We start from the raw sequence: 14,810 nt of genomic DNA, 5'->3' as shown, positions 1-14,810 counted from the left end.
GATTTTCGCCATGTATCACTCATCTCACACGGGCATGCTCAGCGCCAAGATGCTCCTTCCGGAGCGAAAGTTCGCGCTCTACAAATACTCACAAATATCAAATATTACACCCTTTCCACTGCATTTCGAGCCAAGAGACCGAGGCCAAGAAAGAAAGACAGCTCGGAGGGTTGAGCGCTAGCGACGCAGAATATTTATATATAAATTCGTGCCTAGCTATACTCCAACTAGCTCCAGTGCCTTTGCACCCACTTTGCACGACTGACGGATACAAAGCGGACTCTTGCACGGAAGAACTGACCAAAATGAAACGGGCACTTGCACCACTAGCAGGTGCGGAAAGCTGAGGGACGAAGCAAATTATGTTTTCGCTCGGAAACTGAGCAGGAAAACATATGTTGGTGAAACCACATAAAACTGTGCACATGACACTGTTCGCGCCGCGTCTTCACGGTCACTTCCCAAGAAACTCCAAAGAGGGGCCTCTATCAAAGGGACAGCGCCGCGCAAAGCCAAAGGCGCCGCACCTGGGGCGAGCACAAGAACCGCGGTGTCAGCGGATCCAACACTCTTCACACCAAGACACGCGTAGTGCGCATCACAAGCGCTATAGACTCTTGGCGCTGAGATAAGCAGGCGCTTGTTAGTGTTGTTGAACGGGACGGCCGGCAGAGACCTCGGGAGGATGAAAGCGCTATATAAAACTGGAAAAAAGAAGGATGGCAGATCGGGCAACTGAACACTTGACCAGCAGCCTGGCCTGAGGACTCCGTGGCGCGCGCGAAACCAACCGAGCTGCCGCACCTGTGGTCATTCACACAACACCATAGTAAGAAAGAGAGAGGGCGCTGTGCGGCCTAGGGCATGCAACTGCAGACCGGTGCGGGCCTTATCATGGAAGTGCGGGCTGCCGCTGCCCAGCATGGTACAGTGCGGCCTGGTGCTGCCCAGCATGGTACAGTGCGGCCTGGTGCTGCCCATCATGGTACAGTGTGGGCTTGTGTTGCAGGACATGGCATAGTGCAGACTGGTGCTGCAGGGCAGGGTATAGTGCAGAGTGGCGTTGCCCATCATGGCATAGTGCAGAATTGTGATGCGAGCATGGCATAGTGTGGACTCGTGCTGCCCATCATGGTACAGTGCAGACTGGCGCTGCAGGGCCTGGTACAGTGCAGACTGGCGCTGCAGGGCCGGGTACAGTGCAGACTGGCGCTGCCCATCACGGTTTAAGCTCACGCTTGCACTCTGAAGTGTAGCACACGTGCATGCTGGTGCTGTATGACATGCAGGCTCATATTAGCGTCACACTATATAGTGAAAGTGCAGGTAGGCGCTGTATGATAGCTGTCAGTACATGGTGCTGGCGTCCAGTGTGGTATACATAATGGCGCCATGTAGCCTGGTGTGAGCTCAGCCTGCTGCTTGCAGCACAGAGCCCCTTCACATACAGTGCTGCTTAGTACGAGAGAAGCGCAGCCTGCTGCTTGCAGCACAAAGCCTCTTCACATACAGTGCTGCTTAGTACGAGAGAAGCGCAGCCTGCTGCTTGCAGCACAAAGCCTCTTCACATACAGTGCTGCTTAGTACGAGAGAAGCGCAGCCTGCTGCTTGCAGCACAGAGCCTCTTCACATACAGTGCTGCTTAGTACGAGAGAAGCTCATGCTGGTGCTGAGCGGTAGGGTAGACGCGCGCACCGGTGCTGCGCTGCACACTGCAGAGGGCCACTGACGCTATAGCACAGTACGCACTCGTGTGCCCTCACACACGACACGAAACGTTCACTGTAGTGCTGCACACAGCGGGATTCGAGGCGCACGCCATGCCGGAAGTCCAGGAGTATGCTTTCCCGCACAGCACGAGCTCTGCTGGTGCTGCACACAACGGCGCACGTGCACGCGGGTGCAGCTTAAGAACTCATAACGCTAAGAGGCCTTTGAAGGCATGGTCAAAGAGGTCTCTAACTCGGGGCCCCAGCCTCTCAGGGGCCCCCCAGAAAGACCAGCTCTGCTCTCCACGCAGGACCGTCCTGATGACCTTGAATGATTCTTAAACATACCTTGCTTTAAATACCATTTCCATTCATTTTTATTTGAATACGAATGAAGTGTGAGAGTCTATTACAGACATTTTGCAGACAAATGTTTGTTTTTCAACCCCACGCAGCAAACAGAGAAAAGTTCCTTTTAGTTCTAAACAAGACCTCACATATGAGAAATGGCGGTGGGTGGCAGATTTTTTTTGCAGTAATGATAGTGAGCTGCTGCTGTGTTACACTCCGGAAAATACACCCCACTATTCCTATTAGATGGACCCATATTTACAATCTGGGCCAGGGGGCCCTAGCGGGGTCGGTCACCCTGCGAACGAGGGCACGAAAGAAGCCGAGATTGGATCATAAGCTCGAAGCTGTTCCGAACAGGGATCCCCAAAAATACGTTTGGCCCAGAGCCCCAGAATCCTTCAGATGTCCCTGATAGCTCTGCTGCGCATGACGGTTCAATGCCATTCTGATACTGCTTGGTGGGTTCAGGCGCATGCAGCTGCTGCTGGACAATGTTCCATCTCATACTAAACTGCCCTGTACAGGCATGTGCTGGCGCTATGCAGTAGGGTGCAGTGGGATGAGGGTGCTGCACGCCTGATACATGTGCATACCAGTGCCAGGCATAGGGGGGCACGTGTTTATAAGTACAGTGCAGCAAGTTATGACTTTTAATTTTGACTGCACCAGACGGTGGTAACACGTACACGGAACAGGAGCATCCAGGCATCGGGCTTCATGGTGCAAGAGCATAATGGTGCTGTGCGGTACGGGTATATATGCACTGGGGGAGGGGGCACTTAGCACAATGTGTGCTCACACCCAGAGGGCTCCCAGGCAACTGAGCACGAAGGATTTTCATACAGAGAGGGCTCCGGGGCAGTTTAGCAGCGCTGGGGCCCACTCCAACAGGGCTCCGGGGCAGTTCTGCACGAGTGGTGCTCACACAGAGAGGGCTACGGGGCAGTTCAGCACGTCGGCCGCTCACAATCCCTGGGCTCCGGGGCTGTTCTCGCACCCACAGGGCTCTGGGGCAGTTCTCTCTCTGACATGACTCCAGGGCACTTCAACACTAATGGTGCTCACACCAACAGTGCTCCGGGGCAGTTCAGCTCGAGTGGTGCTCACACTGAGAGGGCTCCGGGGCAGTTCTCACTCTGACAGGGGTCCGGGGCAGTTCAGCACGTCGGCCGCTCACACCCCCTGGGCTCCGGGCAGTTCAACACTAATGGTGATCACACCGACAGTGCTCTGGGGCAGTTCAGCTCGAGTGGTGCCTACACCGAGAGGGCTCTGGGGCAGTTCTCACTCTGACAGGGGTCCGGGGCAGTTCAGCACGTCGGCCGCTCACACCCCCTGGGCTCCGGGGCAGTTCCATACTAATGGTGCTCACACCGACAGTGCTCCGGGGCAGCTCAGCACGAGCGGTGCTCACACCCAGTGGTGCTCACACCCACAAGGCTCGGGAGCTGTTCTGCACCAGTGGTGCTCACACAGAGAGGGCTACGGGGCAGTTCAGCACGTCGGCCGCTCACAACCCCTGGGCTAGGGGGCATTCTCTCTCTGACAGTGCTCCGGGGCAGTTCAGCTCGAGTGGTGCTCACACCGAAAGGGTTACGGGGTAGTTGTGTACGTCAGCCGCACACACCCACAGGGCTCCGGGGCAGTTCAGCACAACGGGTTTTACACCAAAAGGGCTCAGAACCTGCATGTTAGTTGGGGGCACCGGGGCACGCCAGCACCATCGCCTCCAGTCCAGGGGATAGAACCGCAGCAGTCTTATGCACAGTGTGGGCGCTGCGCCTCACTGGGGTGGAAATCTGTGCCTCAGAGCTGGAAATCTGTGCCTCACTGAGGTGAAATCAGTGCCTCACTGAGGTGAAAATCTGTGCCTCACTGAGGTGGAAATCTGTGCCTCACTGAGATGGAAATCTGTGCCTCACTGAGGTGAAATCTGCGCCTCACTGAGGTGGAAATCTGTGCCTCACTGAGGTGAAATCTGCGCCTCACTGAGGTGGAAATCTGTGCCTCACTGAGGTGAAATCTGCGCCTCACTGAGGTGGAAATCTGTGCCTCACTGAGGTGAAATCTGCGCTTCACTGAGGTGGAAATCTGTGCCTCACTGAGATGGAAATCTGTGCCTCACTGAGGTGGTTGTGAATGAGAGGGCACGGGGCCGAGCACCCGAGAGGTAAAACGTAGCAGCAACGCTGACATTTGGAAACAAGGTACCACTGGGAGATGGAACATATGTGGGTATTTAAACAGGTAAGGTGGCTCAGTGGGTTCATGCTGCTGCGAGATCGGTATACCGCCTGCAGCTTCTATGCAGAGGTCCCAGTCAGCCTTTCATTCTTCTGAGGTCGATAGCACGAGTTATCGGTAGTTTTCTATTAATACCATTAACATTTATAGTGCTTGGAAACTGCATACCTCGTGGGCGCCAAATGGACGGAAATGAGTAGAAGTATCGCGCCAGAAACGGGTGCTCGTTGTGGCAAAACCCCAAAAATATCAGATTACTGAAATCCATCGCACCCCCGAGACTCCCTTACCACAGGGTCGCTGTCCTGGAGAGATCCCAGGAACTCATTCAGAATCAGGGCTTTGCCCCCCAACCCCCTTCTCCCCCCCCCCCCCCCCGCACCTCCCCGCAGCCGGGCGAGACTTACCGAAATACATGATGTTTTTCATCCTGGAGCTGTGTCTCCCACATCAGCCCCCCCGGCGCAGGGCTGTGTGCGGGGGTCTCATTCCGTAGTGACTGCCCCCATCCCTAGGGTGAAGTGGTGGTCCCAGTGCCTGCGCCCCCTGTCCTCCTCCAGTGCGGGCAGTGTCTGCTCCCTCCTCCAGCGCAGGCAGTGTCAGACTCTCCCCTGCCCTCTTCCAGTTTAGGTAGTGCCCAAGTCCCTCTTACACTACTCCAGTGCAGGCAGAGTATTCTGCCTCCTCCGGTGCTGTCAGTGTCTGCGCCCTACTCCAATCCCAGCAGTCGATGCGCCGTCTTCCAGCATAGGCAGTGTCTGCGCCTCCTGCCCTGCTCCAGTGCAGGCAGTGTCTGCCTCCCGCTTTCCTCCAGCACAGGCAGTGTCTGCACCCTCCTACACTCCGCCCGCGCAGGCAGTGTCTGCGCCTCCTGCCTGCTCCAGCGCGCAGTGACTGCCTCCTGCCCTCCTCCAGCACAGGCAGTGTCTTCGCCTCCCGCCCTGCTCCAGCGCGCAGTGTCTGCCTCCTGTTCTCCTCCAGCGCAGGCAGTGTCTGCCTCCTCCAGCGCGCAGTGCCTGCGCCCCCCGCGGTCCTCCGCGGTTAGCGCTCTCTCCCCCGCCTGCTCTCACAGCCCATTCTCACAGTAATCTGACTCCGCCTTGTCATGTCCTTGCCTGGGCCTGTGACATCAGTGGGAGCCCGGGGGAGAGTACTGGCAGCGAGGGGCCTCCCTCCAGCGGCAGCGGCTGCAGCGGGGGCTGCACCAGCGCTGCACCGGCAGGAGCAGAGGCGGTGGTCTCAGGAGCTGTGGCGCCTGCTGTGGCAGTGTGAGCAGCTGCCGTGCAGCTGGGGTCGGCACTTCTGGTTCAGACGAGGTAGAGCAGTAGACGCAGCAGTGTTGAGCCAGCAGCACTGCGGGTGTCAGCATCAGCTACTGCAGTACTAGGAGCAGAGACAGTGGTCTCAGAAGCTGTGGCACCCGCTGTCGCAATGTGAAAAGCTGTGGTGCGGCAGGAGTCAGCAGCTGTCGTGACTCAGGCGAGGCATCAGAGGTAGAGCTGTAGATGCAACAGTGTTGACTCAGCAGCAGTGGGGGTGTCAGCAGTGTTGAGTCAGCAGCAGTGGGGGTGTCAGCAGTGTTGACTCAGCAGTAGTGGGGGTATTGGCAGTGTTGAGTCAGCAGCAGTGGGGAGTGGGGGTATCAGCAGCGCTGAGTCAGCAGCAGTAAGGGTATCAGTGGTGTAGTGTTCAGTCAGCAGCAGTGGGGTGTCAGCAGTGTTGAATCAGCAGCAAGGGGGTATCAGCAATGTTGATTCACCAACACTGGGGGGTATCAGCAGTGTTGAGTCACCAGCACTGGGGGGATCAGCAGTATTGAGTCAGCAGCAGCGGGTGTATCAGCAGTGTTGATTCACCAACACTGGCGGTATCAGCAGAGTCGAGTCAGCAGCACTGGGGGTATCAGCAGTGTTGAGTCAGCAGAACTGGGGGTATAAGCAGTGTTGAGTCACCAGCACTTGGGGTATCAGCAGTGTTGAGTCAGCATCACTGGGGTATCAGCAGTGTTGAGTCAGCAGCATGGGGGTATCAGCAGTGTTGAGTCAGCAGCAGTGGGGGTATCATCAGTGGGTGTATCATCAGTGTTGAGTCAGCAGCAGTGGGGTTCTCATCAGTGTTGAGTCAGCAGCAGTGGGGTTATCAGCAGTGTAGAGTCTGCGACAGTGGGGGTATCAGCAGTGTTGAGTCAGCGGCAGTGTGGGTGTCAGCAGTGTTGAGTCAGCTGCAATGAGGGTGTCAGCAGTGTTTAGTCAGCGGCAGTGGGGGTATCAGGAGTGTTGAGTCAGCACCAGTGGAGGTGTCAGCAGTGTTGAGTCAGCAGCAGTGGGGGTCTCAGCAGTGGTGAGTCAGCAGCAGTGGCCGTATCAGCAGTGTTGAGTCAGCGGCAGTGGGGGTATCAGCAGTGTTGAGTCACAGCAGTGGGGGTATCAGCAGTCTTGAGTCAGCAGCAGTGGAGGTATCAGCAGTGTTGAGTCAGCAGCAGTGGGGGGTGTCAGCAGTGTTGAGACAGCGGCAGTGGGGTTATCAGCAGTGTTGAGTCAGCCGCAGCGGGGATATCAGCAGTGTTGAGTCAGCGGCCGTGAGGGTATCAGCAGTGTTGAGTCAGCAGGAGTGGGGGTATCAGCAGTGTTGACTCAGCGGCAGTGGGGGTATCAGCATTGTTGAGTCAGCAGCAGCAGGGTTATCAGCAGTGTTGAGTCAGCAGCGCTGGGGGTATCAGCAGTGGGTGTATCATCAGTGTTGAGTCAGCGGCAGTAGGGGTTTCAGCAGTGTTGAGTCAGCGGCAGTGGGGGTATCAGCAGTGTTGAGTCAGCAGCAGTGGGGTATCAGCAGTGCTGAGTCAGCAACAGTGGGAGTGTCAGCAGAATCAGTCAGAGGCAGTGGGGGTATCATCAGTGTTGAGTCAGCAACAGTAGGGGTCTCAGCAGTGTTGAGTCAGCAGCATGGGGGTATCAGCAGTGTTGAGTCAGCAGCAGTGGGGGTATCATCAGTGGGTGTATCATCAATGTTGAGCCAGCGGCAGTGGGGGTATCAGTAATGTTGAGTCAGCAGCAGTGGGGGTATCAGCAGGTTTGAGTAAGCAGCAGTAGGGGTATCATCAGTATTGAGTCAGCAGCAATGGGGGTCTCATCAGTGTTGAGTCAGCGGCAGTGTGGGTATCAGCAGTGTTGAGTCAGCAGCAGTGGGGGTATCATCAGTGGGTGTATCATCAATGTTGAGCCAGCGGCAGTGGGGGTATCAGTAATGTTGAGTCAGCAGCAGTGGGGGTATCAGCAGGTTTGAGTAAGCAGCAGTAGGGGTATCATCAGTATTGAGTCAGCAGCAATGGGGGTCTCATCAGTGTTGAGTCAGCGGCAGTGTGGGTGTCAGGAGTGTTGAGTCAGTAGTAGTGGGGGTGTCAGCAGTTTTCAGTAAGCAGCAGTGGGGGTGTCAGCAGTGTTGAGTAAACAGCAGTGGAGGTCTCGGCAGTGTTGAGTCATCAGCAGTGGGGGTGTCAGCAGTTTTCAGTCAGCAGCAGCCAGGGTGTCAGCAGTGTTGAGTAAACAGCAGTGGGGGTCTCAGCAATGTTGAGTCAGCGGCAGCGGGGGTATCAGAAGTGTTGAGTCAGCAGCAGCGAGGGTATCAGCAGTATTGAGTCAGCAGCAGCGGGGTGTCAGCAGTGTTGAGTCAGCGGCAGCGGGGGTATCAGCAGCGTTGAGTCAGCAGCAGCGGGGGTATCAGCAGTGTTGAGTCAGAGGCAGCAGGGGTGTCAGCAGTGTTGAGTCAGCGGCAGCGGGGGTGTAAGTAGTGTTGAGTCAGCGGCAGAATGGGTGGCAGCAGTGTTTAGTCAGCAGCAGCAGGGTGTCAGCAGTGTTTAGTCAGCAGCAGCGGGGTGTCAGCAGTGTTGAGTCAGCAGCAGCGGGGGTATCATCAGTGTTGAGTCAGCAGCAGCGGGGGTATCAGCAGTGTTGAGTTAGCAGCAGTGGGGGTATCAGCAGTGTTGAGTCAGCGGCAGTGGGGGGTATGAGCAGTGTTGTGTCAGTAGCAGTTAGGGTATCAGCAGGTGTGGCAGCTGTGCTCACTGGTGGAAGCTTCTATAGTTGCAGAGTCAGTGGGGATACTTTAAGCAGTAGTTTCAAATGTTGTCTTATCAGAGCAGTGGTAGAAGTAGCACTAACGACAACAGTAACAGCAACTTTAGTAGAAACAGTAGCAGTGGAAGCAGCCTTTGTAACATAAGCAGTGGCAGATCGAGCTGTGGTGAAAGAAGCAAACATTGCAGCAGCGCTGGCAGCATTAGTAGTGGTTACAAAACCACAGTGTGAGCTGTGGTGACAGCAGCAGGTGGCCGCCCTGCTAGTCCTATCAGTCATAGCAGCAGTAGTAGTGGCAGCTGTGGTGACAACAACACTGGTTGAAGTATCAGTTGTAGCAGAAGTACTAGTGGCAGCAGTGACCAAAGTGGTAGCAGCGGTAGTAGCAGCCACTAGCGGTCGGTCGTGGGAATAGCTGCCGGGCGATGAGGTGGGCAGGGGGAGAGGCAGGGGCATGGTGGGGGATAGTAATCTATGGATTACGGAGGATTACAGGTAAGTAAACATATAAATAAATAAAACAAATTTCGTTGCGTGCACTGCATTGCATTTGGGGATGCAGCGTGCCCAACAAAATTAGTTTTCCCTTATCAGTTTGGGTCCAAGTTAGCTGGGCATCCGAGAAGGGGACGAAGCAGGGCACCTGCTACCCCCTCAAAATCCCTGATGCCTTCAAGGGCACATTGGTCGTAAGGCAGGGGAAGAGGTACATGGCGGCAATGCTGTTTGGTGAATCCAGTTCTTTCGGCCGGCCACCTTGACTGCACTACGGGTGGCAAGGAGCACTTGTGCAAGCCCCTTCCACCTTGGCTCCAAAGCTTTCTTGCCTTGAAAGTTACGAGTTATGACGTAGTCGCCAGGCTGAATATCGTGTCCAGGCCCCTCAGGTGCTGGCGGTAGGGTGTCCTGGATCTGTTGGTGAATTGAATGCAGACTTTAATTAAATCATACAGATAATCCACCAACAGAGAGTATTCAATCTCAGAAAACGTTTTGGGGAGTGGAATGCGCCAGACATTTGCCGGGCGCCCGAACACAACTTCATAGGGTGACAGCCCCGTTCTGTAGTGGGCTGTCGTTCATGTTGACAAGAGGGCTAATGGTAAAACATCTGGCCATTGCAACACTGCACTCTCCTGTATCTTTGCCAACTTCAGTTTGAGAGTACCATTGTATTTCTCAACCAGGCCTGCGGACTGGGTGTGGTTCGCAGCACGAAACCTTTGTATGACGTGGAGCCCCTCGCAAAGCAACTATATCGTTCTTGCATTAAAGTGGCTTCCCTTATCACTCCAAATAAAACGGGTCAAGCCGAAGCGAGGAAAGAACTCCTTGAGGAGTACCTTTCCAGTCGCCTTGGCTGTATTTTCTTTAGTGGGGTAAGCCTCAACCCATTTATTGAATGCGCAAACAACCACTAACACACATTTCAAATTGTTAACCCTATCCATCTCAATAAAATCTATTTGGAGTTCCTCCAGAGGAAAAGCAGGAGGTGCAAAATTACCAGATGGTGTAGGGGTACCCTTCCCAGGATTGTGCATCATACACACCATACAATATTTAATCAAATGGGCGGCTGTCTTCGGGATATTGTCATTCTGCCACACAGGGTCTAACAACTTGCAAATGCCTTTCGCACTGTTATGGGCTGGCCTGTGAGCCATGGTAACCATGGGAAGAACATATGTATGTGGTTTAATCCATCTTTGCCTTCCTGGCTTATATTTCCAAAACCCATCATCCAAACGTGGTGTGCTTTCATGCCATATTGCCAATTCCTCAATTGTTGCCTCACTCTGTATCTCCTTGATGTTTTCCAACGTATCCTCAAACATAGTGACCTCAGGCACCCACCTAGCTGGACCTGCTACAAACATTCTTTTCAGCTTTGTGCGAGCTGTCTCCTTAGCTGTCTGGTGCTCAAAGGCATTCCCCCTACCCACATTGTCAGTCATTTTCTGAGGTGCACTGCACTTTACTATCTCTAGCTTCCTGGGGATTGTCAAAGCGGACAAAAGTCTATGTATGAGGGGGCCATGCTAGATCCTTAATCCAAGGGAATTAAGGATCCCTTCTGTCTGCTGTGAGCCATCCAAAATGATGTGTGACCCAAAGGTATAGTTATTGACAGTCAGTCAGTCCCTCACTAAGCTCACAGGCTCGAATAAGGGCAACAAGCTCTGCAGCTTGGGCTGACTGGTACGGAACTCATGACGTCTCAACTACTGTTTGCAGTGTTGTTATGACGTATGCAGCTGTGGTGGTGCCATTTGGTAGCTTAAAACAAGAGCCCATGGGCGTCCGCAGAAATCTTTCCAGGGAGGGCGGCAACATTTTAACTTCACCACCATCCTCTGACATGATTAAGTGCAAGTACTAAATAAAAAATAAAATTATTCATAAGAAACCCCCTCCAAAAATGTCAGTTGGACTATCCGACATTAAAGGTCTGGGCATCTCGCCCCTTCCCCTCTGTGTTTCGGATCCCTGCACAGGTAGAGACTTCTAGGCGCTTTCTTTCCTTTTAGGTATCAAAGTCTCTCGGAGTCGTCACACACGCCTTGAAGCCCCCCGGTAGTTACCTCAATTGTGTATCTCAGATCGCCGAGACCAGTGCCTTTTGACGCAGGGGTCGAAAGAGTACTATGGTGGTGGACGCACAGTTACACAGCTTCCAAACTAACAGGCCATGTAAACAAAACCTGCCTTAGATTCTGGAGCATGCCTGCCCACAGACGCAGGAGCAGAGCCAAATCACAGGTCCCAGAATTGTGAGTGAGAATTGACGGACGAGCCGGTGCAGGCTGGAGGTGCGCACATGGGTCAGGGCCACGCAATAGTAACTTCATGTAGGCAGATTTCTATCGCGACAAACACGACTAAGCGCTTCACGAACGATAAACCGTTTAAAATAATGATGGGAAAAAACATTTGCTGTACAATAAATGATGTAAAAGAACCCCCCTTTATTAAAATTACTTTTCTTAAAATTAAGTCTTCTAAACGGACCGAGCAGATTAAACTTCTCACATCACTTATTAGCATTACTACAGGCCACTAGATCTTGCTGCTTTGGACAGAGATTTTCAGCAATTGCGGCACCACGCTTTGAATAATTCCTTGTGCTGGAATCAGGCCAATATGGCAACACTGTCCACGTCACTCCCAGTACGCCCCACACCGGATGGACCGCTGATCCAGGGGGTGCAAGTGCCCCCCCCCCCCTTGCCCCTCCTGCGGACGCCCATACAAGAGCCATCAACATATAGTTCCCCTTGGGGTCAGATAAGGGAAGATCAGTCAGGTCTACCCATCCTTTCGTCTCTTCCTCTGTCCGGAAGATGCAATCATGCATGTCAATTTCCTCATTGTCAGAAGGGAGGGGTAGTAATATGGCTGGATTCAGAGTGGTGCTCCTTTTGATTGTGACATGTAGTGCAAACAGTGACAGCTCATAGCCGGCCAGACATGCACTGGTGAGGCGCTGCATATTGGTCGGGTTCAAAAGGGTATCCACAGCTTGGGGAACCATAACTGTGAGGTCAGTATCAAGTACGAGCCCAACCAATTACCTTATGGCGACGGCCTCAGACAGCTCGGGAGGGCTCTTGCGACAGGGTCAAGAAGAGCAGAAAATAAGCACACGCCTGTTGCTTACCTCCAAAGGACTGTGCTAATACAGAAAGCGCACAACCAGCCGTCTCGTGTACGTACAGAATGAAAGGCTGTGCATAATCAGGCATGTCAAGCACAGGAGCAGAGCAAAGTACGACTTTTAGTTGCTCAAAAGACTACTGACATTAATGCATCCAAGGCAGGGGTTCATCCTCATCTTTAGTGGTTAATGCTAACAGGGGCTTTATTTATAACAAGTAGTTAGGAAGCCATTGCCGACAATAGGAAGTAATGCCAATGAAAGTGTGCACCTCCCTCTGAGTGGGGTAGGCATTTTAACAATGGTACTGATGCGTTCAGGAGTCAATCTCTTACCCTCCTTTAACAGTAGGTGACCTAGATAGGTGACCTCCTGTCAACAATATTGACATTTGAAAAGGGACACTTTATGTCTGTGGTGTTCCAAATATAAGAGCAATTTAACCATACTGTCTTTGCATCCTTTTTCAGTGTCTGTCATCAACATACTGGACCAATACATTACCTGGGGAAAGTGTGAGGGAGTCCAATTGGGCTTTTAAAGCTTGGCTATAGATACTAGGACCCTCAGTACAGCCCATAGGAGCTTGACAGAATCTAAATCTTCTGCCAGCTAGTGAAAAACCAAACAGATACCTACTGTCTGGATCTCTGGGAATACTGAAGAATGCATTTTTAAGATCAATGACAGAAAAAAAATTAGCAGTAGAAGGAATCATAGTCAAAAGAGCAGTAATGTCATGAACCACCGGGAACTACTATTTTTTTAACCTCGCGTAGATCAATCACATAACAATAAACATCTACATTATTGTCAGAGGAACCCAAAGGTACCTTCTTATGGATGGGAAAAATAGGGCGGTTACACATGTTAGCTGTTGTCTCTTCAACATCTCCCGACTTAATCAAATCCTGTATTATTTGCAACAAGGCTCGCTACCCTGCTTGCAGTATTTTATACTGGGCAATATGAGGCAGAACAGCATTGCTTTTAACTTTGATTGAGACAGGTGGTATCTGCAATAGTCCAACATCTGTGTCACCTCTGGCCCACAATGTGAGCTGTATATCTTTAAATTCAACAGGGAGGGGTGCATCTTTTGACAAGCACTGCTCAATGCTGACTATGTTCGGGCCCATTGTCATATAAACACCTTCCGCTGAACAATAAATGGTCGCATGCAACTTCTTTAATAAATCCAAGCCCATCAAATTTTCCCTGCAATTGGATGTTAACAAAAATGGCGAATCCACTGTAAAAGGACCTATAGTCAGCGTAAGAGGCTTGGAAATGGGGCTTATAACCGGTACACTAGAGAAACCTACCGAAACATTATTCTGGCCAGACAGAGCTGCACCGGGGACCAGTGAACGAGAAATTGAGCTATTCATTGCACCAGTATCCATCAAGAATTCCTTAGCTGAGCCATGCAAATATGCAGTAACATAAGGGCCACACTCATCTACAGGTATTTAAACTGGTCCCAAACTCTGTCCCTGGCTGTCCTAGCTGTGAGACAGTCCTGTTACCTCGTCCTTGTCATAATCTTCATGATTGTATTGTCCACCCCTATTGTCATCAAAGTAATTATTGTCAGGACAGTCCTTTGATGTCGCTGCCTGCTGAACTCTGTCCTGTCCATCTGCTCCACGACCCCGTCCATGAGAACCTCGTCCTCTAGCAGCCGCAACTTTCTGTAACAATGCCGGAAAACTCGCTACGCCAGTGTCCCTCCTCCTTACAGTATGCACACTGATGGCGAACACAAAGAGAGAGCAGGAGGCACAGAAGCAGAGGCAGCTTGGTGAGTAGCAGAAGAAAGAAGAACAACAGGGGCGGAAGAAAAAGGTGGCTGAAGCTGCGGCACATCGGGGTACATTTTAAGGGCGGGCGAAGTTGGCGGAGTACCACTACGCGAAATTCTACGGAGATGAACAAAAAACTAAATTCTGTCGCATTCCATTAATGAAAGAGAAACCTTGCATACCTTTGATAAAACCACAAGTAACTCTATCTTTACATGCAAAAATGCATGTAGTCATCTCACAAAAGTGAAATGATAGCAAGCAGTGAGAGAGTTGATGATTTTGGGGTACTCCTTAACCTAGGGAGAGAACCAAGGAGATGCATTGATCACAAAGAGCACATCATGCTGAACGATTCTGTGGTGGTCCCATCCTCCTAGGATCACCCCAAGCACAGTTATGGGCAAAAATACAATCTCAACCAGAGGCCCTGCAAAGCATTATGGGACGAGATTCTAGAATACAGTGAATTATTATAGTATCCAATGTCAAAACATTCCTCAAATGGCAGCTCTCCCAGCTCAGCTGAGAGCTAATACTATAATATTCACTGCACTCTAGAATCTATCCCCATAATGCTTTGCTGGGCCTTTGGTTGGTATTGTATTTTTGCCATAACTTTGCTTGGGGTGGTCCTAGGAGGATGTGATACCCACCGAATCATTCAGCATGATATGCTCTTTCTGTTCAAGGCATCTGCTTGCTGGTTAGGGTGGACCCCAAAATCACCACCTCTTTCATAGTCTGATATATATTTCAAAGCTCACTTTTGTGAAGTGGTTATATGCATTTTAGCATGTAAAGGTAAAGTTGTTTTATCGAAGGGTTGCTGCTTCATTTGCTAACTCCGCTACGTGGCGGAGTCGGAAATGTAATGCGTAGTTAGCAAATCTCTGCAGCCTCCGCGAGCGGAGCAGAGTTCGTTGCCCACGGTTAGTGCATTCTCTGCGGGGCATACGGAGGTGGA

The 14,810-nt window shown here is 52.1% G+C and overlaps 1 protein-coding gene across 1 annotated transcript in view; it reads right to left on the bottom strand.

The window, feature by feature from the left end:
- The window catches only part of ZNF385D (zinc finger protein 385D), a 575,209-nt gene extending 569,859 nt beyond the window's left edge, over window positions 1-5,350 (bottom strand). Inside the window, exon 1 of the mRNA XM_086942162.1 lies at window positions 4,715-5,350. Within this exon, the coding sequence (XP_086798288.1) occupies window positions 4,715-4,736 (22 nt within the window). The 5' untranslated portion in view covers window positions 4,737-5,350. The remainder of the gene's footprint in view (window positions 1-4,714) is intronic.
- Between the last annotated feature and the right edge of the window lie 9,460 nt (window positions 5,351-14,810).

The sequence above is a fragment of the Lissotriton vulgaris genome, chromosome 10, assembly GCF_964263255.1.
Source record: "Lissotriton vulgaris chromosome 10, aLisVul1.2, whole genome shotgun sequence".
Classification (NCBI taxonomy): domain Eukaryota; kingdom Metazoa; phylum Chordata; class Amphibia; order Caudata; family Salamandridae; genus Lissotriton; species Lissotriton vulgaris.
This window is presented reverse-complemented; position numbering and strand designations above follow the sequence as displayed.